The sequence below is a fragment of the Pipra filicauda genome, unplaced genomic scaffold (genome assembly GCF_003945595.2).
Source record: "Pipra filicauda isolate LSUMZ 115617 unplaced genomic scaffold, ASM394559v2 scaffold23_size5868930_pilon, whole genome shotgun sequence".
Classification (NCBI taxonomy): domain Eukaryota; kingdom Metazoa; phylum Chordata; class Aves; order Passeriformes; family Pipridae; genus Pipra; species Pipra filicauda.
Window position 1 is genome coordinate 1,504,099 of NW_024104354.1, and position 25,131 is coordinate 1,529,229.

The 25,131-nt window shown below is 39.6% G+C and overlaps 1 protein-coding gene across 1 annotated transcript in view; it reads left to right on the forward strand.

Annotated features, from left to right (window-relative positions):
* The first annotated feature begins 1,791 nt into the window (after window positions 1–1,791).
* SGK1 (serum/glucocorticoid regulated kinase 1) overlaps window positions 1,792–25,131 on the forward strand; it is a 69,182-nt gene continuing 45,842 nt past the window's right edge. Inside the window, exon 1 of the mRNA XM_027746629.2 lies at window positions 1,792–2,348. Coding sequence (XP_027602430.1) covers window positions 2,280–2,348 — 69 coding nt within the window. The 5' untranslated portion in view covers window positions 1,792–2,279. The remainder of the gene's footprint in view (window positions 2,349–25,131) is intronic.

The following is a 25,131-nucleotide window of genomic DNA, read 5'->3' on the forward strand; positions in this document are numbered from 1 at the left end:
AGGGGGAAAGGTAGGAAAAGGACAGGAAAAGACAGAGAAGGGAATGGAAAGGATGGAGAGGGGAATGGAAAGGATAGAGAGGAGAAGGTTTGGGAAGGTTTGTGAGGATTTGGGAAGGTTTAGGAAGATTTGGGTAGGGAAGGTTTGAGAAGGAAAGGTTTGGGAAGGTTAGGGAAGGTTTGGGAAGGGAAGGTTTGGGAAGGGAAGGTTTGGGAAGGTTAGGGAAGGTTTGGGAAGGGAAGAGAAAGGAAGGGAAAGGAAGGGAAGGGAAGGAGAAAGGGAAAGGGGAAAGGGGGAAGGGGGAAGAGGGAAAGGGGAAAAGGGGGAAAAGGGAAAAGGGGAAGGGAAAGGGCGAAAGAGGTTTTAAATGAATGACATGGCACTTAGTAAGAGAATTACATCCTTAAGAAATGCCAATTCTATATGAGTACAGCCAAATAAAATTGTTTACAAACTGTTATTGAGGGTTAAAGGTAGAAAGTGGGGAAATATATGTTTCTTACCTGTGAAAAGGTCACAGCCTACAAGCTCCTGCCTACATGCTCCTCAACATGGGGTCTCAGTGAGGTGCATGGGTCAGAAGACCAGTGAGATTCTCTGGGGAAGAGCCACAGTACTAGATGTTTCTTCTAGAGGTTTCACCTCTACATGCAATAAGAAGAAACCTACTCTGGGATAGGATATACAGTGTAGGTGCTCTTATTTTTCAAAGATCTTCAGAAAAGGAGATAAAAGGGACAGGGAACAGTGACAAGATATCTTTAAGGGCTAGTGAAAATGGCTTCCACTGAAAAATGTGAAATGCTCAGTCTATTTACCTAACCATAGAGATGCTTAAGAAATAACATTAGACCAGTATCCTCAAGTTTACTTTGTACTACAGGGCTGATCACCTTCACAGAGAAAGGCTGGACAAGAAGCTATGGCTAGAATCAGAAGCCAAATCAATATTAGAAATTAAGTCTTTTCTTGAAACTAAGGTTTATTAACCTAGAACATAGGCTGAGAGGAAGTGATGAAGACTTTATTTTATTTTATTTTATTTTCCAGATCTTGATGGAAAATATAGCTTAATTAAAAGATACTTTACGGTTTAATTAAACGCATGTTATTGGATTCACTGGACTTGGTGAAAATTAATTCAATTGAGTTTAGTAGAAAGGAAGTTAAACAAGGTGTCCTTTCAGGATCCTTTCAGTCCTTTTTTTCTGAAATGAAATAACCCTTCTGGTTTTAAAAGCTATATATCTATGTTTCTATGGAAATATCTGAACAAATTAGTCTGTGTCTGCTTGCCTCACATTTATCTGCACCACATGTAGTAAATGTACTTTATTAGGAACTGTGGGTTTCCTTTAACCTCATTGAACTTCATAGCTGTCTACAGCATGTCCTGTCACATAACCCCGTGTTGCATTGATCATCAGATGGGCTTTTTTCCGAAGTACCACTGTTTAAATCATTGCAAGGAGAGCAACATAAGAAAAACATTTTTTCGATTGACCTATATCTCGCCTCTTTTTACTCAGACTGTCCACATATAAAATGACAGCTACCCCTGTCACTTTCCCAAAGGAAAGCCATCACCTTTCAGCACTTCTTTCTTCGAGCCTTCCTACTATCCTTTGTATGGTTATTTGTGTTTGGCTGTTCTGTCTGTGCATCTCTCCCTCTCTCTATCCCTCACCCCCTCCCTCTCTCTCTGTCTCTGTTCCCGTCTCTCTCTCTCTCACTGTCTCTGTCTCTCTCTGTCTCTCTCTCTCTCTTTCTCTCTGCTGTTGCTGAACTGCAGCTCCCGCTGGAATTTGCACAATCAAAAGCGGCTCTCATCTCAAACAGCAGTGAGTCACACCACCTGAAGAAGAAGAATAGCAAATTGAGCACAGTAGCCTGTCTGCTTACACAGTGTGTGGTAGCAGTAGCACCCACAGGATGGATGAACCTGGGTTTATGTGAGACCCACTTAGCTTGAGATCTGCTGCCTGTGATCTGAAAGCTCTAAAAGGATTTTACAGGAGTGAATGTGTTTGGGGGATGCTTTTAAGAAGCTAATAACAAGCAACGTCTGAAAGCTGGAAAAGGCTGCTGCTTGCTGCTGCTGCTGCAGTAGCTGGTGCAGCAGGATGAATGTGTAAAGGACAGCTGCCCGAGCTGTGCCGGTGAGTCTCCCATCCTGCTCTGTCTTCATTAACTGAAAGGATAGAGAAGAAAACAGATGCACTAAGCAAGTGCCACACTGGCACACTGGATCTATCACTGTGTACCCTTCCCTGTGGAAAATGGTCAACAAAGACATGAATGGATTTCCAGTCAAGAAGTGCTCAGCTTTTCAGTTTTTTAAAAAGAGGGTAAGATTTTCCTTTATTATTTTTTTTTATTGTTGCTGCATTTGTTACTTTTCTAGAGCAAAGAGAAAGTCACAGAAGAAGGAAGGTGTTTTATACTGGTGTCCTACTGTAATGCATAGGCAGTTCTACTGAACACCAAGGGCAATAGCACCATAGGTGAAGGGGAGCTGGGGAGGGGGGACAAGGACGGGAGACTGAAAGGCATTACGTCAGCAGTCTTTGCTGTGGAATGTATATCTCCATCACAGCTGACCACAGGGCTTGACGCAATACAGCCCGCTATACAGACTGGGGTAATACAGTCCAAAGCAGAGTGCAGGGTTGTTGCAGCTTGTCTCTTGACTCCCTCCGACACATCCACCTAGGGTTATGGCTCCCTCCACACCTTGCATTCATTTCCCTGAAGTGCGACATTACCCACCTCCATTCATCATCTCACCGAATAGGAAAAAAAAGAGAACAAAGCAGCATTTGTGAGCTCAGCAAAATACTTCACAGCTTGTAATTCGCCAGTGATCACAATTAATGCAGGAGAAAAGAATAAGACTGAGGTACACCTGGATTTGGTTTTCTTTTATATTTTTTTACTTAGTCAGATAGGATTTAGAAAATACTGGCTGTGTATTTTGTTTGCAAGGAAATGCGAGTGTAACTCATTACCTCATCACTTTAGTGAAGTCCTTTCTGTTTCTTTGACTCTTTTACAGTGACAGTACTGCACGATCTTTATTTAACTTGAGCAACAAAGTAATTTCCGTGTGACAGCAGGACAGGTATTCTCAGTAAGTCTGGATAGACACAGATAGGAGAAGCAAAGCATCAGAAAGAGATTGTTAGAAGGGACTACCCTATGGAAAGGATTTCCTGAATGATTAAAATGACAACCCTCTCTTTAAACAGACTGGAGTAGGAGCAGATAAGCTGCTCCATTCACTCGTTAGTTCATTCATTCATTCATCCCCATTCATCCTCTCTCTTCCTTATGCCAAGAATATGGTCAGTGCATTTAACCCTTCAGGCAAAGGAGTTACACCAGTAACTAATTTGAAAGCCAGGGTCAAACCCTTCTGGGCACCGGTGCCACATTTAAGGGCAGATGTGGAAAATACTAGCAGGGCCAATCAGAGGAAAAAAGTGCGTTGTCAGCCAATGTTTGTTGCTTCCAAGGCAGTTTGTAGAAGCCTCAGATAACCCAAACACCATCTAAATTCAGACTATAAAAATAGTTCTTATCCCAAGCTCCTTCTCATCTAAGAACATTACTATTGGCATATGTATGTCTGATACTCAGCTCACCAGAAAGGTTTATCTGGTTTTTTTAAAGTGTCTTGAATGTTTTAATAGAAATGTATTCTTAAAGAGGAAAGTAACTGGCTTGCAGTTCCTGTATGAGGTTAATTATTGGCAATTGTCTTCTATTTCTGCTTAGAGCTGACAAGTTATCACTGGAAACTATCTGATTTTGTTCTAGAAGAAGGGAAGATTGTGGTTTGTGGTTTGTCTTTTTTTCAGAGCTACACTGATAATCAGAGAATTTTCAATTCACAGAGATTTTTGTAGTCATATTTGAAGAAACTGGCATACTAATACAGTCCTGGACAGTAGTGGATCAGGACAAATAGCTGTCTTTAGTTTCTGAGGGGTTTCATTTTTTCAAATGTTGCCTCTTTGCTATTGTGATGAAGATAGATGAAATCAGTAAAACCAATTTAGATACACAAAGAAGGAAACTCTCTCCCTCTGCATCTCTATCCGTAGATATATGTGTTCATTGATGTTTCTCTTACCCCTATTACCTTCCTCACAGAAAATCCTCTGCATTTGGATGTTAACCACATTCTTTCAATGTCAGTGCTTGAAACATGCACAAACAAGAAAAGCTACATGTTCATAATGTGTTGCTTGCTCCCAACAATAAAACTTGCATTAGTTGGAGTGGTGATGTGCTGCATGTAACTACTGGGAGAATGGGGAGAGATGGTTAAAGAGTTAATTTGGTTCCCTGCCAATGATCCGGACACTCTGGCTGAACAACCACCAAAATCTCATGTGTACAGCAGCATAGTTGCTGAGTTTCTTGATCTGAGTGTAGTGTGTAGTAGAATTGTTTGACAGTTTGCATCACCACAGCACCATAACCAGCAACCTACTGCATGCATCCTACGTCCACAGTGAGAGGCAGGTCTTGCACTATGGAGCCCAGCAGACCTGGGTGCAGGGTGAGGTATTGCTATCCCCTCTTTACTGATAGGTGAGTGAAACCCAGAGAAGGAAATTTGTTGTCTGGGTACAGCATAGTCTTCTTCCAGATCACCAGCAGGGTCTGTGATGAAACTAGGAATGGGACTTCAATCTCTCCATTTTAAAATCATTTTGTCTGTCTCTGTAAAATCTCACACTTCCAGTAGAGATGCTTTCCAAATCTAATTCTAGAAAATTAATGTAGATTAGAATGCCCCAAATTTAAGGAAATACTACTATTTTTTCAACTCTGTTAGATTTTTTTTTTGGAAGAAAGTGCCAGACATATCTTCATTGTTTTCATTTTCCATTGAGCCTCATGTTTTCATTAAATTGCAATCCTCTTTGTTGCTGTGTCCAAGAGTGCAGAAAGGACTGGCAGAGCTCTGTGGATTTAGAGTAGGCTAAAAGTGCATTCAAACATTGACTTGAATTTGAGGACCAGATTTTTTTTAAGCCTGGCTTATTCTCTGATGATAAAGTACTGACCCTCTGGGACGCTGTCTGCTGTGTCAGATGATTCAGGGTATGGGCTAATCATGTCCAGAGGTCAGAGAACAGGAAGGAAAGGCTGAATTTAAAAGGCAGCACACTTAATTAAAATAAAAGGGGAAATAGAAACAATTTGTTTTGCAGAATACCTGTAGCAATCAATTCTGGTAGGGTTGGAACAACCGAATAGGGACTTCATCCACTTAAAACAGGTGCAGTTTGAAAGAAAACCAAAGGATTTACAATACCTGTCTTTTTTTGTTGCAAAAAGTGTAACAACTAATTGCACCTAGGATCAGCGGGCTACCTTAATAGTTAAGTTTTTTTTTTTAATTAATGATGACACAAATCTAAAAAGAGCAGGGGAGAGAAGATGGGTCATATATAGGCACAAGGGGTGAATCTGAAGTTAATCCAATGAAGATAAATTATAAACACCATTTTTCACATAGTGTTGGGTCATGGTATAAAAGAATTACCTTTTGATAAGGCTGGGAAATGAAAAGACGTTGTCATCTCATAGCATGTAATTACCTTAATATTTTTTACCATCCTTTTCCCTGTCCACTGACATTGCATACTGGATGCCAACATAAATAGTCAATTAACTTGCTTTGGCCGTAAACGGATGGGAAATCTCTCTTTTTCATATGCTTGCAGCATTCCGACTTTCCCAAAGTTCAATAAAAAGGGATTGTTAATTGGCAGAAGTCACATCACTCCATTCTGAGGGGCTCACAGGTCTCACACTTAAAAGTTGTACTGGTCCCTACCAATTCAAAAGATTACTGAATGTGGTAAACCTCCAAATATGCTATTGCTGTTCAGTCAGTGGGATATCCCAGGGCAGAGGGACCTTTCATTTTCATCTACTGCCATCCCTTCCAGTTGTTTTTTGTGGCATTTGCACTGCCTCATCTGTCACATTGGCCTACCTTATAAAGATTTTCGGATAATATTTTGCAATATATATTGAAATATATATATGTATAAATAACATACAATGTCATATAACACAAGACAAACCAATATGGTTACAGCAGGATAAATGATATGAATTATGAACTGTCTCTGTCACTTAAACACTGATTAATGATATGGTAGCCTCAGTGAACATGGAAATTCATTATCCTCTTAAGTCTGGACTAAGACCAAATACAAATTTATTCAGAATGTGAAGAAAATAAATGACTGATAAATGGAAAAGAAATAGCTGTCTTCCATAAAAGGAAAAAAGAAAGAAACAGGGCATGACTTAGAGAGGAAGTTTATTGTAGGGATTAAGGATTTGCTAGTCTGAAACCTGATAAGGGAAAGAATATCCATAATCCTTTTTCACTGAGAAAATTTACATTAATTAGCAATTTAGGTCAAGCTAAAGTGAATGCACAAGAAAGAAGAGAAAATAGCTATCTTTGTTTCTATGCAGTTTTTCCAAATATGTATGTTGTGGAAACCATGCCCTTCTTTCTAGGTTGATATTTTATGGCACTACACACCAGCAGCTTTCTCCATATCCAAGCTGAGAAGACTAATTCATAAACATCATCACGCATGAAGATGACAGCTCAGCCTGCATTAGAGCTCAAGGCAATACATGGCTGAGGAGACTGCAGAGTCACCTGAATACCATTTTTAGGACTACAGTAATTTAATGATACAGAAAGCCCTTGAATTCAGTACTTCCAGATGACTTCCTACAGATTATGTTTCCTCTGGTAGATTGTGCTGTGGGGGGAGTGCTCTCTGTTCTGTCACTTGTACAGGTCTAGAAGTTCATTTCAGGACTGGAGTTATCTTTTATTTAGGGTAATTGGGAGCTCACCTATAAGAAAATAGGTAAGAGACAAACCTGACTCTACCTTAGGAAAATGCCAGCTTTATATGAGTGAATGGTTATACTGCTGCTTTTCTTAGCTACTTGGGCCAATCTCACAAGAGTACATAAATTTTATAGTTGATTTCCAGAGACAAGGATGCTGGCTGACTGCAAGCAAGACAGTTTTGCTGCAGTAGAGACTTGTTTCCCATCCCACTTGTTCTTTGTAGAGAGATGCTGAGCTTCCATGGCTCTTCTTAGCATCAGCCAAAACTGTAAGCACTCAGCCTTACCCTGCACAACCCCAAACGCCTTTATCAGTCTATAACTTGAGCATTGCAGACCACAACTGCCATAGGGCTTTACATTAATTAAGATGAAGGTGGCCTTTTATCTCCATCAGGCTTCAAATATGTTACAGACACTCATTGAGCTGACCAACAATTTTCTTATCTTCTGTCTATCAATCACTTTCTGAAAAAGCCTAACAACACATGAGACAAAATATGAGAACTGATGAGAAACCGTGTAAGGCCCCAGTACTGGTTTTCTATAAGGAACTTTGTTTTCTTCTGCCTTCCCATTAAACCAAGGTATGCTTTGGGTTGGGATCACTGCTAATATTTTGCTTTTCAGCTAGCATACCGGAAAAGATTCATGAGGCAAAACTGGCAATGTCTAGACAAGAAAGTATCTGTGAGTCTCTTGTTCAAACCTAAAATATGAAAACTTAAAACTTAAGTATAAAAGCTTGGAATAAAATGAAAAAAAAGGAAAAAGGAATAGGGAAGGATAGAGGAATGACAGCAGAATGAGATAAAAGGAAAGAAAGAAAAAAGGACTAGAGAAAGGAAACTCTTCTTATTCCTTTCTCCCTTCCCTAACCTCTTCCTTTCTCTTTCACAAAAATGTAAGACTAGAAAAGATGTCCATACTCTTTAAGCTTGATATCCTTTCCTAAACACATCTCATAATTCCTACCACAGATTTGTCAAGCTGATGCTTGAAATTGCCCCATTCTCTTCCACTTTTGGAAAAATCACTATGCTTGAAAATTTAGAAATCTTCCTCTTATTTTCAGTCTAGTTTTACACATGACCAATTTATTCTCATTTGCTCTTTTACCAACACAAAGCAACAACTTATATAGTTCTTGCCTTTTCCTCATATGTACAACCACTGGTGTTTTTATAGAGAGCAGCCATTTATTCTTTCAGTTATATTTGGCTAGGCTAAATAAGCCAACTACTTTTAGACTCTTCCTTTAGGATAGACTTTCCATTCGCCATTCAACCTAGAAGACAAAGGCAGCTGTCATATTTGCTGGCCTAGAGATCTCTTTGGTGCTACCAAAGCATCTGTATACTCCTCTTTCACAATTCTTTCTCATGGAGTCTGCTACACACTTCTAACCTCCATCCCACTCTTTTCCTCCTACTCTCGTCCTCTTTTGCTAAGCAAATCTACGCATCATTGACAAATTTTCTGAGCACAAACCTAGGTTCTGCATCAAACCTATTTCTCTTGTCAATACACTTTTAGCTAGTTCCTTTGTCTTGTAATTATTTTACTAAGACTACTCTCATTTTAACCTATTATTTCCCCTGTGTTATCACTGTGTTACTGAATTACCAAAGACCATATGTATTAGATTATCCACAGTTACCTCATCAAAGGAAGACATCAGGCAATTTTGGCATACTGGTCAGTGCATATTGCCTGTTATCTCATTTTGTACTGAACCCTTTAAAATTTTCTTCAGATATGGTAAGTTTTGTTTCTGTTTACATAGTCCCATAAGGTTTTTTCCTTCTGTGTTGTGCATCAGTGTTGTCCTAGAAAATTCAGACTACATAATTCATCTTAAGATTTACTTTTTATCTCATCTCACTCTTTCTGAGAAACAGATTTCTTTTTTTTTTTTTGATTTCAGATTCTGACGGGATTTTTTCAGTCACAATCACAGCTGTTCTATCACTTTCAGGTCCTCATTATCCAGCATCACTAAAATCAAATAGTAATGGGGGGAGGTTCCTTTGAGAGCCTGCTCTGGCTCATTCCTTTCAAGATCAGATTAGATACTGCCTGAGCCTGAATAGTGTTTTGGTCTCCCTTCATTATGTGCCTTCAGAGCTGAGCATGACTTCTGTTTAGGGAAGGGCCACCTGTGAGATCTCCCAAGTCTTCCGCCAAGTGCATGTTAACAGTGTTTTAAATGCCACGGAGTCTGTAGTCAAATTCTTAGAGCAATCCTACCCCAGACACAATGTTGTCACTGCTCTCATAACTCAGCTCAGCAGCTGTGGTATCATTTGCCCGCAGTCTAAACATCCAAATTATCTGAAAAAATTTGTGATGCAAGAAAATGACAGCAAGAAGAACAGCACAAAGGGTTTAGGCACCCTTGGCTCTGCAGTAAGATGTGATGCAAACTGAGATACTGAGAAAGCAGACAGCTGTGTCTGCTGAAAAATCAATGTGATTCCTCTGCCAAATGGGAATAGTGATAAATATGATCTGCAGAGGCTGGGAAGGACTAGAGTTTGGAGCAACTCAGTGTATATGTTACCCTATCTACTAATTAAAGACATGGTTTTGATGAGGGTTACAAGCTCGGGGGAAGTTGAGAGTTGTGTCCATGGAAAAAGGAGTCAAAGAATTGAAAGCAAGGGGAAAGCTTATATCCTTCTAAAAAATTGGCTGATGTAAAGAAGGACAAAATGGAAGGACAGGAACCATGTCTGCCGGAAAACATGTAAATGGAGATGCTAAAGCAATGTGAAAACAAGAAAGAGCTAAAACCATTTGACTTGCAAACTCAAATCAATAAGAGAGAAGGGGTTTTTTTTCCTAAATAGCATGTTATCACAAAATAATTGTTAGGGATTGTTATTTACAACAGCTGCTTTTAAAGCAAGAAAATTAAATGTAGAGAGTAGGAAAACAATTAATAACTCTGAAGGCAATAATTTTAATGTTTATTGAAGACTCTGCACTGAGAGATTTCCAAATCAGCTCACAAGCAATTAACTAAGACTCAAAATATCCTTATGAGGTAGAATCATCGCGCCCATTTCAGATAAAAGGACAAAGAGAAAATAGGTTACTTAGTCAGTTAGACAAGTTCATATAAAGACAGGTTACTCTTTTTTTCCTGACCCTGACTATAACTTTCCATCACTAAAATAAAAATTTCCTTTTCTTGAAACAGCAGCAGCAAACATCTGCTAGCTTTGCTGTGGCCGAAAGTTGTGTAGGAGTTTTTAGCAGCTTAACAACACTGGCACAATTTATTTTTTTTCCAAACAGTCAGAAGTATTTGATACAGTCTTGCTGACATGGCATTGGCATCTGAAGATGCTAGATATTGGGTTAAACTTGAAAAACTATTATTTCTAGTCTACTCATCTCATTTAGAAATTACTAAAGAGAAAAGCATGACAAATTGAGATTCTGCCTGCCTACAAAGTCAAGAGTGCCAAGGGCATGTTTGTATTATAAGTGTCTTCCAGTATGACCAAGCCTGTTCCTATACTGTGGCACATCAGTAAATGGTTGAAGAGGTGAGAGCCTGAGACTGTGCTCTGTAACCCAGTGCTTATGTCACTGCCTTTATGTGTCCCACAAGCAATCCCCCAATAAGCCAATTTCTACATAATATCAAGAGCACAGATGGTGGGCTGTGCACAGGGAAGGGGCTACTCCTTTTTGCCGTAGGTGTGGTCAGAAATTGGTTTGGTGTGTACCACCAACAACAGTAAACTATTTTATGTCCCAACTTCAGTGAAGGAAGAGCTGTGTCTGCAGTCAGATGCTGCATGCAGTAGCAAGGGGTCACTTTTTCAGATGCAAACAACCTACTTGCTTATGCTTTTCAGAGCTACATATATTTATTTGTACACTGTACAAACCATGCAGTGGAGGTTGTCTTCTGAAAAGATCCAGAGGACTACAAGGGGTAAAAATCCCAGTCAGTTTGGTAGTACACATCAGGACTTTTCTCAAAACACTCAAAGTTTACCCTAAAAGAAGGAAGGGGAATCCTGCATCCACTGCCCCACTGCCAGCTGACTACACATGTGATATGGGGATGGAACCTGCCAGTTTCACATTCTGGAAAGGCTCCACTCTCACCTACCCACAGCAGCGCTCTTCCAGCATCCCAGTGGGCTGGGACCTTTTCAAGGGGCATTTCTAAGGAGCTAGCTTGCACTAATACTGGGTGCTAAAGGATTACACAGGAGAACAAACTTATCATTGCAACTCAGACTCCTGTATAACATTTGACCCTGGGAATCCACTTCAACTGTCCTAAAAGGCATCATTTGGCCTGTCTAGATTGCAAGCTCTTTGGGGTAGAGAAAAAGAGACTGACACCACCCAAATAATTCAGTTTCAAATCTTAGCTGAGGCTTCATGGATACAAATTAGATAATGAAAATAATTGGTTATTGTTGCCATCAAAATTATTTTTATATGACTGATTAGAAGAGAGTTGGGGGCTTTTGCAATTATGGATGGGAAAGATACCTTTTATTTTATTTTGTGCTCTGGTTTTTTATTAGATATTTGTCTTGCTTGAGTCAGCTTCTATGTATGCTTTCTACCGGGGCAGTTAAAAGTCTTCAAGTGTACAGCAGAATTAAGTAATAGAGGTTATTAAGCCAAATGTTTGAACTGTAGGTCAGCAATAAAATTTCTAGATGTATTGCAAAAAACTTGACCCAAGAATAGGTCCATAAAATGGCTTGAAATCCTTTCCATGTTAATTAATTTAGTAACAAAATATATAGTTCTTTCAGTATCTTTCTTTTTTCCTAAAAGATCCATGCATTTATCAAATGAAAAACTGTTAAACTTTAACAGCTTAACTGTAGATAAGTTGGAATTTGAATAATGATAATTTATTTCTTGCTTTAAAATTAATGACATTTTGAAGCACATTATCATTGTTTGACACACTCCGATTCATGCAAAACTTTGGATCCCTCATTCCTTAAAGGTTAACTTATAATAAAGCCATTGTAACATCAACTTTGCTGGTTAGAGTGTTGGATTAAGAGTCTATGCTATGGGAATAAAGTCACTGTGGAAATGCTCTATGTAAAACTGTGATGCAAAGAATAGCTATAAGAAAAGGCATGTGCATGTGAAGAGAAGACAATGGAAAGTAATGCTGGAGGACAGTCTGTGATATACAAACCAAAGCCATCTTTAGCTCAGTAGATTGACTTTTCTCTTCTTATGCCAACAGACTGGAGGTGTGATAAAACACATTTCTGCTCTGTCCCCAGGTTCTGTGCTCAGTTTGCATCCTGGATCCATGTTGTCAGGTCTTCTGCTTCGTGGACACCTTGCCCCTTTGTACAGTGATATCACTGACTTCAGTCTGATTTCTTGTTCATCTCAAAAGCCAGTAGACAAAGCCAATAATAACTAAGACCTTTTATTTAGGACTACTTAAGTCAGGGATGGTCTTGAATTCTCAAAACCCAGATGAACATAAATGCTGCTCAATGCTTAGCAGCTCTCTAGATGGGCATCCTAAAGATGCAACCTTCAACCAGAGCTGTTCATTGATTGCCTGGCTCACCAGGTCTGACATGGAGTTAACTGTATGCCCTTCCACATAGAATCAGGCATGGTGGGCATGTGGTTGGCCCAGCATAGTCCATACTGCTTTAAAGGCTGGGTATTTTCATACAACCAAAGAGTGCCAGTATCCCCATTGCCTCTAAAAACAGTGCTTTTTGCTCCATCCGCATCTCACATTTCCGCAGTCACTTCTTTCTCAAATTCTGTATTCTTGTTCTGGTACATTCTTACTGACTCTGCTTCAAATGAAATAACCACATTCCTCAAAAAAAATGGATTTTGCAGAATGTATATCTGTGTGCTAGGGCAGAAAAGGCCCTCCTGCTGTTCTGCCACCAGGGCAATACAGGGATGTCTCCTCTGCCTATTATCGCTTTAATCAAATCCTTGGATGCATTGAGGTGATGTCAGGTGCAGTATCTCTGGTCATCACTTGCTTAAATGTGAATAGAGAACGTGAAGTACCTGTTCCTCCATCCAGCCTTGGGTAAGAGTTGTCTCCACTTTAGAATAATCATGCAGTGAAAGTGGATCTTGTGAATGTGCCATTTTTTTAAAACCTTATTATAAATCCTCATGCACTGACCTACAGTTCCGTTAAAATATACGAGAAGATCTGAAACAGGTCTGCTAGATTTGGTGTAGATCCATCTTTTGGGTCCCATCAAGGCAGCAGACTAGCATCATCAGTGCTTTTCTACTAAAGTTCCTCAATTAGTCTTGAAGATTTTTTTCTGCACTTCCCAAAATATTTCCAGACAAAAAGCCAGTTCACTGATTTTTCCAGAAGATCCCAAGATCTAGACCTAAACATATGTATGTATGCATACTAACATACAGCATACATACATACATATGTGTATATGTAAATGGGCATATGTTGTTTTCTCGTCACTCATCTTCCCGTCCCACGAAACAGGGTGAATTTTGATGTCACAGCATAGGCATTTCTATACCAGCTCTCTATTTCCATTTGAACAAGCCCGTATTCCCACATGAAATGCTGTGGACAGACAAGTTTTTTGCTACATCATTGCCTGACTAGAAGAAAAAAGCATGAATGTGCCTTTCTCTAAATCCTTTTTTTCTTTTTATGGTTATTTTAGGTATAATATTTCATGCAGTATGTCAGACAAAATCATTTCTTAGCTCAAGGCCTCTAACACCACCAAGACCCTTGTAGAGGTGGAGAGGCAAGAAGCAACATAGTCATCAGGAGGAAATTTAGAGTCTCTCCGTTCATCATTCTGGCCCTGACACTTCTCTTTTAGCTCCTGCATTTCAGTTTGACAGTGTCTCCCTAGTGCATAATGTGAGGAGTTACAATGCACTTGGAGGAGACAGGAGACCTGTTTTTGATAAGGAGATTATAAGATTTCATTCACCTTGTCAGAAGCCCTCATTAGTGCCCATTCCCTCCTAAGCCTGTAGTGTACATGCATACACCTTCCACCAGCCCCCTGTGAGAAGAATGAGTCTCATTTCAGATTCAAAACTTTCTTTATTTTTTATGACTCTTCTTCTGTGCTACACTTCTGAGAACAGTGCTGAGGGAGCAAAGGTGACTGCTCTGGGATATCTTGCCTGGACTAAATAAATTATTTCCTTCTCTATTTAAGATTAATTAAGAAATGCTGAAGGGAAAAGAGGTCAGAGCTATTCTGAGATTGTTCATTCCATCTCCCAGTTATTCAGTATATATTAAGCCTGAAAGAGCTGTAATTAGATATGAGAAAAGCCTGATGAGGTTCTCTTTTTGTGTAGTTCCAAGCACACTGGCAGTTCTCCAGAAGTGAATTGTCTTCTTTTCACCAAATTTCTTCTGTTAATTTTACTTCTCCCTTTTTCCTCTCCAAGGCCTAACCAATCTTTCCTATGTAGTAGCTTGTGCACTGAAGAGACCCATACAGATATAAAGGGAGAAGTTGCTGCTTCTCCATTGCAAGCTGCTAGAGTCCAGTCTATCACTGTGCTTTATGAAGCTTTTGGAGGAAATTGTGTGAGCCTTGGAAAACCCCAGCAGCTTCTGCATCCAAATGGCAACCACATTGGGTTTCTCCAGTGTAGGTATGCCACCTAAAAATGAGTCCCCTCGCCCTAGCAGGCAAATTGAAGGCAGGTGTGCCACATGCCCAGGTTCTCTGCATTGCCAGTGAGAGCAGTGAGTCACAGGGACAACAAGGAGCTGAGAGTTTGGTGTATTTGCTGGTTTTTCAAATGTTGTCTTTAGCAAAGAAGTTACTGGCCAAGTCCACAATACCAGGCTGTAGTCTGATTTCCCTTATTTCATGGTCTTATTACTAGAAAAACTATTCAGTCCATTTAAAAACCTGGGTAACTTGTCTGTCTCAGGCATTTCCTCTTTCTGCCTCCCTTCATCAGCTTCTGTTTGCTTTAAAAAAAATGATACCTCTTTCTTTATTTCGCTGTTTCACTTACTCTTTGACACAGTAATTTATCCTAGTGATTAGGAGTCCTATAAAAGGATTTACACACCAAGCCATGTAGATCCTCCTATCTGTGGGGTATTTTCGACAGTAGATACTTTTCTGTGATGTCATAATTATTGTTTAACCAGTTTGGCCTCAAATGCTCAAAAAATGTTGGATTGCTCAGAGGAAAAATGTGTTAGCTTCTAATAGCTTTTACCCGAAATGACTTCAGAATATTTTTTTTTATTTGAAAGAATTAGGCAAAAGAAAACTCACATTCAACCAAGCATGTGGAAAAAGAGACTCAAAACGAGCTGCCTTAGTCACAGGCTTCCCAAAACCAACAACCTACACATGTGGGGGACTCCAGCCCGCAAGCTGATAAGTCAGAATTGGTGACTTACACTCCAGTTTGTGTTTCTAAAACAAAGATCTTTATTACCATCATCTTGTAAATAAAGTGAAAATCACAAGAAATAAAAGTGCTGGGTAATGTGTTTCGTGTGAGTGTGCCCCTGGAAAAATACTAAGCTAAGAAGGGAAATAATGCAGACGGCAAAAAGAAAGCCTCCCTTATTTCACTATTCTTGAGTGTGTCTGGTCTGCATCTGTTACTGCATCTTTCACTTAAGAACCCTTATTTCTTTAATACCTATGAATGACTGATTTTGACTGGCAGTTTGAAAATGTGACTTTACTCTAATTAACTCTACTTTTTGTCTGTACTTAGCCCCTTTTAAGACCGTATTTCTCAAGCTGTGTTAAAGCATGAGCAAAACTAACACATGGAACAATTTATTAAAATGCCAGGCAGGTTTGACAGGTGCAGGAGAAATTGCTTGGTTTCACATATTGAAACAGCTGTAGTTTTATATGCAATGAAATTGCAATGAGATGGGGTTTCACATTTGTTTGTTCATCTTGTGTTTGCTGTTTTGTTTTTGAAGCATTCAGTCATTTCCCCCTCTCCAAGGAGGACTCTTAGGACCTATTCCTCAAGTGGATGAGGCATCTACTCTCCACAGAGCAAAAGGAAGCTTGGTAAAATTCAAACATTTCAGAGTAGACTGAAATGTAACTAGAAAATTTATAAATAAATTTTGTTTGCTGATTTTGGAGCAAGAAATGCTATAAATGTTAGGTTCAGCTTTCAGATAGATTGAGCTAAATTTCGTTATGTATCTTTAAAGAATATCATGATCAGAAAGTTTTGTATTAATAATCAACAAATGTTAACCTCATAAGAGTCTCTTGCATCAAGGAGGTTTACTTTCACAGTGTGTAATTACTAGAGGAAGATGTATATTTTATTTTCAAGTTACTCAGGACCATATGTTCTCCTACAGTGACAGAGTATGTATCAAGTGGTGCCACTTTACATAAGTTCATTTTTATCACCATACCTAGGAAAAAAAATAAGATAAAAATCAGTGAAAGATCTGAAAAGAATTGGTCACATTTGGCACTGAATTAATTTGCCAAAACACTTGAATTATAAAATCTCTTTCTAGCTTAAATCCTCACTGATGATAGTAGTTTAAGTCACAAGTTCTTGTGTGGCTCAGAATAAAATAATCTTCTAAGTCCTGGTTGAAATGTATCAGTGCCTTGCCCACTGCATCTCAGCTGGGATACCATTTAAAAATGGCTAATTTGAGTGATCAGGACTTACTCAAACAGTATTCTTAGCAACTCAACAGCAAAGGCAAATTGGCCACTAGAAAAAGCTGGGAAGACAAATGGGTATTTTCCTGGAAGATTTTCCTTTGAGAAAACATGTTGCATGGGGCTTTGAACAACCTGATCTAGTGGAAGGTGTCCCTGACCATGGCAGAGGGTTCAGAAGTAGAGGATCGTTAAGGTTCTTTCAACCCAAACCTATTCCATCATTCTGTTATTCAATGTCTCCTTTGATTCAGGAGTAGAAAAGCAAAGGCATTTGCTTTGCTAGGGTTACCCAATGTGCTAGATGACAGGACACCCCCAGAGCTCCTGAGTGCTAAAGGGGGGCTTCTGACCAAGGCTGTGGCAGCCTCCCCCATGGCACTTCCAGACAACACTGCAGGTGAGCCTGCATGGGCTGCTGAAGTCCCTGTTGCCAGGTCCCAGCCCAGCCTTGCCTTACAAAGGAGCTGATCTGTGAAAAACCAGTCATCTCTCACCTGGAGCCTCTCCAGGAATATTTCAGCTTTCTGAGGTATATGGTCCGTCTCACACCTCTGTGAGTGTTTTGGCACGTTTCTCTCACAAGGCCAGAAAGAACGGGCACCTAAATCAGCTCATCTAATGGTCCTGGTTGCCTTAAAGATTGATAAAAAATTAGGATGCTATGCAATATTATATAATGAATCAGAAGGGTCACTTTCTGCCAAATCAAAACACAACTAATGAAGTGCAATATCAGGTTTAAATTCAAACTAGGACAGTTATTAATTTCAGGCCACACAAAGTACGTTTCCCTGCTCTGAGCAGTATGAAGTTTTTGAATAGCCCAGGCTGTAACCAGTCATCCATAGTGTTCTACCACTGCAGTCATTATTCTTGCACTGCAGTTAAACTTTATAATGATGGAGTATTTCAGCCCAGACTACTGAAGGATGCAAAATAATCATTGCCTCAAGAAAATGAGAGGGAGAAAAAGAACACTATCATATCCTTGTTTTGCCTGAGATTTTTTTTTATTCACCTGCCTTTGCAGCCCATTCACATGCAAACATGCATTCCCTGGCTTCTGTGCCTGGATCAGACGCTCACTATACCCGGTAGACTGATTTAAGGCTTTGACTAATAGATGTGGGATGTGGTGTTTATCTGAGCAGGAGGTGAAATAAAACTTGCTTAGATTTACTATCAATTGGCTTTGCTGACATGAAACAGAGAATAGAGAAGGTACAACTGAGGAGCCTGGAACTATTTGGATAGGATTTGGGGTTGTGCTGTTCATGTTGTTTTTATTTGATCTAGATGAAAAGCATTTTTAACTTGGCAGCCTGGAAAGATTAGATTTGCGCATACACAATAAACCCCATTTTGTTTTGTTTTCCCCTTTGACATAATACCCAGAGGGTGTTTATACACCAGCATGGACAATGAATCTATTGTCTCATCTTGTGTAGAAACAAGTACCATCAGTGCTTACAACTGATCCAAGAGCTCTTACCTGATTCCAGCACATCAGTTATTTATTTATTCACAGAGGAAAGAATCCTGTGACAGTAACAATTGTTATCAAGGACAACATGGGAGGAAGGAGGAAAGGAAAACCCTAAGTGGTGCCTATTCAGTTGTTTAGATTTTTTTTGGTGCCACATTTCAAATAAATCAGTCAGTCAGTATGAAGGCACAGCAAAAGTTAATTTAGCTATGAATGGGAGATGTGGGTTTTACAGACTTTTTCCTGCACCACTGGAGCTGGCAAGCTTTCCCATTTACTGGAACGGGAAAATCAGCCAGACAGTTGTCTGTGTGCTCATTAACACTCATTATTTGCACTACTGATGTGCCTAAATTTTCTGCTGCTCTTCATGCCTTAGCTTACATGGATGCATCTTGTTCAGCAGGAATATTTAAACACATATTTAGAGGATCCCAAATTCCTCAAGTCATTTTGATACATATCATCTTTTGGGATTGGTTTCTGTATGCAGTCACATGTTGACGTATTTTTTTAAGAATCTCGCCTTTGCTGACTTTCTGCTGTGGCCTGGAGATGTGTCATTCACACTTAAGATCATAAAAATCTGCTTTATTTACTTGACATGTTACCACTGCAACTGATGACAGCAACAAATACAGAAACGTTTACTATGCTTTCCTTTAGTTAGATTTGATTTCTGCCAGATGCTGTTGGCAAGGGAAATACCTTAGTGCAGAAGAGTGTGTGTAAATGTGTGTATGTGTGTGTGTAAATAGCAATACTGATTACAAATCACGACAAAAGCCCTGAAATGGTCACCACATTAAGAACCTGAGCAGAGATGTGGCACAGAACAGGTTAAATTCTCAGCATGAACCAGGATTGTGCCTGGGTCTGAGAAATCCACAAACACTTCCCAGCCCTCAGATTCATGTATGTGCCCAAGTCCCTGTCATGCTGGAGCAACCCTGTCCTTGTCCCCCCCGGTGCACTCTTTTCTATGGGAGGAAACCTGGAGACAGCAGCTGAAGGGGAAGTATGCATTGAATTTGATGGAGTGATGGATATTTACACTAGACCAGTCTGCCCAATGGCTGTACAACATAAATCCACCTGGCTGTAGGCAGATGGAGGTGGTAGGAGATTATTACATTCCAAATAAACTAGAAAAAAACCCAGAAGTAGGATAGGTCAGTCATCTAATCCAGCTCTTATGGTTCCATTATTTGCTGGGATGCCAGGAAGATTATGAAAGGCATCAGGTTATGACCATCATATATACTTTCATGTGCTCTTCTTTGTGACATTTATACAGGCAGTCACAAAGTTGAAGGCTCTTCACAAAGATTTGTTAAAGAATTTATTATGAAGTAGCAAAGGAAGAGAAGGATGGGAGGTGAAACTGAACCCCAGAGAACTGGCACAGATTTCCTTAGGGCTTGCAGGAGTCCTGTTGCAGCCAGAGTGGCATTCCCCTGTCTTGCAGCACCCACTGTCCATGACCAGAGTGTGTTGGGGCTCCTGTGAAGAACATCATTATTCCCTAAACTTCTCCACCCACAGCTGTGGCCGATCTGTCTTTCCACAGATCTCCTTCACGTGCAGGTAACCTTTCTCCTGGCATATTTGGAGGGCTAAACTCTACATGAATCCAGGCCATGTACATCCAGGACTGGACAGAAACAATGTGCTCTGCAATTTGACCTCAGTCTGCTTTTTAGAGAGTAGTTTCTTGGTTTTGCAGAGGAAGCAACAAATGATGATTATGCAGTGAGTTGCCCTTCACTTTCCCTTTTAAAATAAAATGTGATTAATAATCAACAAAGTGATGTGTGTCAGGGAGCTGGAGGGGAAAAAAACAGCTTGAGGTGATTTGACAAACTGATTTTTTTGCTGCGCTGCATTTCCCATGGGACATGACAAATTAAATGTCAAAGCCAACTAGAAAATAGTGATATATCTCAGCCCAGGCATTAATCAGCCTGCCTCTCGTTTACCACTTCCCACTTAAGTAGATGACTGTATGCAGTCTGAACAATGGAGCTTTTCATTCTCTAATCACCCTAATTGTAATTTAAATAAGTTTCCTCACAGTCGCCCTCAAGGCTGCAGGGGAGATGATTCCAAGAGCTCCACGTCCACCTCGGGTTTACATAATGGATGAAAATTCAAATCCTTGTCCAGGGTGCACTTAGATAATGTCAGGAAAAGGAAAGAAGGGATCGGATGAACTGCAATCGGAGAAGGAGAAATGTACATTTGATATCACTGGGAGCCAAAACTAAAACACACACACATACACTGACCTAGATCACAGTCAAGGCATCTGATACTGTCTGGTAGGGAAAAGAATATCCAGAGACTTTGCAATGCAACATGTAGCATAAAGGACCTGACTGAGAACCCTAATAAGCCATCAACTGATGCAAACAAAAATTTAATGAAGAATAGAAATTTAAGTAAAGAAAAGTTCAAGTGCAAGGATTGGTTTATTCCAATTTCCCACAAAAACGGGAAAAAAAAATGCCTGTCCAAAGTTCCAGAGGCATGCTGCTGTACAGAGCACACGGTTGCATAGGCTGTCAGATTACATTCGATACTCTTGTGTCAATGGGTGTGATGTTTCATTGAGAATTGGCTGATAATAGTGGACCTCCCAGCAGATTTCCACAGTTTCCCTCAAGCCATTCCATTATTCAGTTTACCCTCAGTCCTCAGCAAATGTTTCCAATTTTAGATATCTAATGGCCTATCAAATTTGTCTGCAAACTTATGCCTTCCTTCTTTCACACTAATATTTACTGTTCCAGAATAGGTATCTTACCACCTAATTGCTAAATCCTACAAAAATCTATAGTCTGTATCAGATGCTTAGTGCAGAAAAGTGACTCCCACATCCACAAAGGGCCCAATCCTGCAAGACATTATGTCCCTACATAATGTGCCTTTTCCTTTCCAGTGTATTCATCAGTCTTGTAAGTCAGATGTTCAGCTGGCAAGCCAGAAAACAAGCTTGTTCATGTCCTGAGAAGCACCAGGTTTTTCAGTCTCCAAAGAAAGGGAGAACACTCCAGGATGGCCACTGGTGCCACCAGCACCTTCTTGCCTCCAAGAAAAATCCACATCTCCATCAGTAGTGGCCCTAGAGAACAGGTTGGTGGTTCTCTCAGGGAAAATATTGCTCATTCTTACAGTGATGGGCACTGGCTATGAATAACTAGTTAAAATATAAAATGTGCTGAGTTGACTGATGACATTGACAACTGAGCCATACGAAATTAAATCTGTATCTGTTTGCTATTACATAACAGGAAAAGCCAGGAGTAAAAAAAGCCCCTGGAACTTGGCAAATCTCATTTAATCACATCTGGCAATTTTTGAGTCTGAGATTATCACTGTTGGATATCATGTTTTTAGAAAGTAAAGCAAACAAAGAAACTCAAGCAAACAAGAATCAGAAAATAGGGAGTCTTTAAAAAAATACTTGTGCACCTTTCAGCAATACTATAGGCCAAGCTTGGGAAAAGGGTATTTGAAGCTATTATCTAATGACAGTCACATTTCAATTTAGTTTAGGATCAGTGAAACATGGTTACATACTTGAAGGGTGTACAGCACTCCTTTGAACTCACTTATCTCTAAAGAACAGGGAAAATTTTCATCAATTTCAGTTGTGGTCATTGCAAGAAATGCTAGAAATATCAAACAACTTTGACTAGTTGCAGAGGTCCTTCGGTGGTCCAACAAAACCATCAGTACAAAAAGTTCCTAAAATGTGACAGGATGGAGAGGTGTTTATTTCTAGCCATGAAGGTCTATGAGTGTGAATTTGACTGCATTTGTTCCAAATAAATTGTCCAATCTCAATAATTCAAAAAAAAAAAGAAAAAAAAAAAAAAAAGAAGTAAAAATGTCATTTGACTTGAAAATGTGAAATTGTTGATTTTTGAAAAGTTGGAATTAGTTGCTTTGACAACTTCAAAACTCTTTCTCTTCAGAAATTATTCAGATGAGTAATTATATTAGAGCTGATCAGGCTTCATAGACAATTCTGGTGAACTGCCTTTTTTCTTGCTTTGCATTTTTTTCTCTCCAAGCAAGGAAAGGCAAGGCAAAGGCTCTCTGAAGCAATTTTAGTCAATTTCTAGCTAATAGCAGTAAGGCATTATTTGACAAATCTCAAGGCTGTCTGCACAAACATGTAGAGTTGATGTCTTGGTCAGCCTTAGAAAGCAAGACACACTACCCCTGAGCATGACAGAATGCTGATGTGCAGCTTCAGTGCTAAGGTGGACTGTGCTCAGCACACACCACCAGCAAAGCAGACCACTGTCTATCTGCACAGGCCTGTGAGGCTGTTCCTTCACAGAATCAGTGTGAGAACAGTGATTCTCAGGAATGCAGTTATAGCTTAATCAGAAACTGTTGGATGCTCCAAAACCAGGCATGCAGTACAAGCAATTTCTAGCAGATACAAGTTGTTGATGAGGAAAAGGCACAAAGAAACTATAGTCATGATGGGGCAAGAGACACTGTGAGGTCTTTCTGTTCTACTCAATTCTATTTGGATTATTTCAGACACACTCAAAGAGTCAGCTGCTTATACTTTGTAATAGTGTATGAAGTTGCTTGGGGAGTTCAAAGAGACCTACCTTGGAAACAAAAGTACAGAAACCTTCAGAAACAGTTCAGAATAGAACTGCTTCCTGCAGTTAGGAGCAGGCTCTAATTTATTAACTGGTAGATGGATATCATGATAAGAATAAAAAAATAGTGTATTTGAATAATCAAATACTCCTTACAGTGCTATAAAGAATTATGTACCTAGCGCTGTGGTATTTGAGCTCTGGGGAGACTTTTTAGCAGCCTTCCAGTACCTAAAGGGACTCTACAGAAGTCTAGAGAGGGGCTTTTTACAAGGGCATGTGGTGACAGGACAAGGGGTAATGGCTTTAAACTGAAAGAGGGTAGGTTTAGATTAGATATTAGGAAGAAATTCTTCATTATGAGGGTGGTGAGGCATTGGAACAGGTTGTCCGGAGACACTGTGAATGCCTCATCCCTGCAAGTGTTCAAGGCCAGGCTGGATGGGGCTCTGAACAACCCGGTAGAATGGAAAGTGTCCCTGTCCGTGGCAGGGTAGTTGAAATTAGATGATCTTTAAGGTCCTTTCCAACCCAACCATTGCATGATTATATGATCATATAATGCCCTAAATAGCAAACTATCATCTGCTACTTGTTATTCTGCCTTTGTCAAGTCAGGGAAGAAACTGCAAGAAATTTCTTCAAAATTCTTTTTCTTTTTGTGCAATTCAGCGTGGGAGCTTTTTTAGTGGAAGTGAATTCAAAAGAAATGAACCTTTGCACTTTGAAATCTTTAGAGGCATTTAAGATAGCCCAAGTCAAACAGAACTATAGATCTAAGGCACTTGTCTAATGTAAATGTAAATATTAAGATCTCAAAAATCTTTGAAGTCTATTAAGGTTAAAGCTAGACAAAAGCATATAGTGTAGACTTATAATTCAGTGACTAATATATACACATAACATTTCAATAAACTAAACTGAGTCACTCTGAAAAGTAATATATAATCTCGAAACATCAATAGAAACCCAAGACCTGCATAGCAAAGCCCAGGGAAATTGTTTTTCTTCCCAAGTCTGATCTTGGCCTTGCTGCTACAAAGATGCTGCCAATTCATACTTCCAGTTTCAAATCAATATTTTCAATGCTTTTGGACAGGGAAACATGTTGGAAATCAGTGGTGAATCACTTCATTTTCCACACTCTTCTGTGCATGTTACTTATGAATTTCAAAATACAAATGTAGGGTTCATCTGCAAAGGGACACTGATTCTGAATTAGCTGAAGAAGTGGTATTAGAAAGGAGTTGAATGTTGTTAAAGTCCTCCTGAACCTTTTAATTCAGAATAAAACCTGAAATTTTAACTTAGATAAATGGAGTAAATGGCTGCAGAATTAATTAAACTCATCATAATTCTGAACCAAGCCATCCACACAGGGGTTGAATGCGTATTTACCTAGTTTGTGACTGGACCAGCAGACATTAACACACCCATGTAGGCAAGTTCTTAAAACAACAAACATGCCAGCTCTCAGCACAGCTCCATGGCACCCACTGCAGCGGCAGCTCCATCCTGGCTTCCCTGGAGCAGCTGCTGGGCAGGTCTGGGCGTGTGGGCAGGCAGCACAGGGCCCCTGCGTGGCGCCTCAGACAGAGGCAAGGGCTTCAGAAAAAAGAAAAACAACTTTCCTTGGCTTAGCTATGCAGGTCTTGGTTTCTACTGATGTTTGTACGTTATATATTACTTTTCAGAGTGACTCACTTAAATTTATTGAAATGTTACATGTATTTCACTGAGTCAGTACAGCATCCTGGACTGAGCAGATGTGGCTGGATATATATGAACCTGAACTTTGCCCAAAACAGTGAAGGAAAACTAGAATTCTTTTAAAGCTTTCCTCTGACAGGTCATTTGAACTGTGGGTATGCTAACCTGTTTGGACTATTTCCAACCATTAAGAAAAAAAAAACTTATTAGTCCATTCAATCTCAAAGCTCGATTTTCCCACCTTAGTTTCCCCAAAACTTTGTTGCATCAAACAGAACAACGTGACCAGATTAGTGTTCGTGATCGTACTCCTTCTTCATCTCTCAGTACAGGCTGTAATGTATAAATAATATGGACCTATCACGTGAAAACATTGGTTTAGTCCAACACTTTTAAGCAGCAAAAAGTAATCCATAAAAAAAGATGTGTATCTGAGTTAAAACCAGGAATCAGCTTGGAATAAATAATAGTAAGAAAAATTCCTTAGAATTCACCCCAAACTCAAGGACCACTTGCTGCTGCTAGAGCCAGAAGATGCCACCTATACTCTGGTGTATGCAGCTTCTTAAAATGCACTCACTGTTACTTTCCCTCATCATTACCATTCACACAAATTAAAGCACTGGTGGGTAATTTTTAATTTATGATCATTATACTGCAGAATGTATATGTCATTGCCATTAAAAGGTACAGCTACAAGGTCATTCCAAAC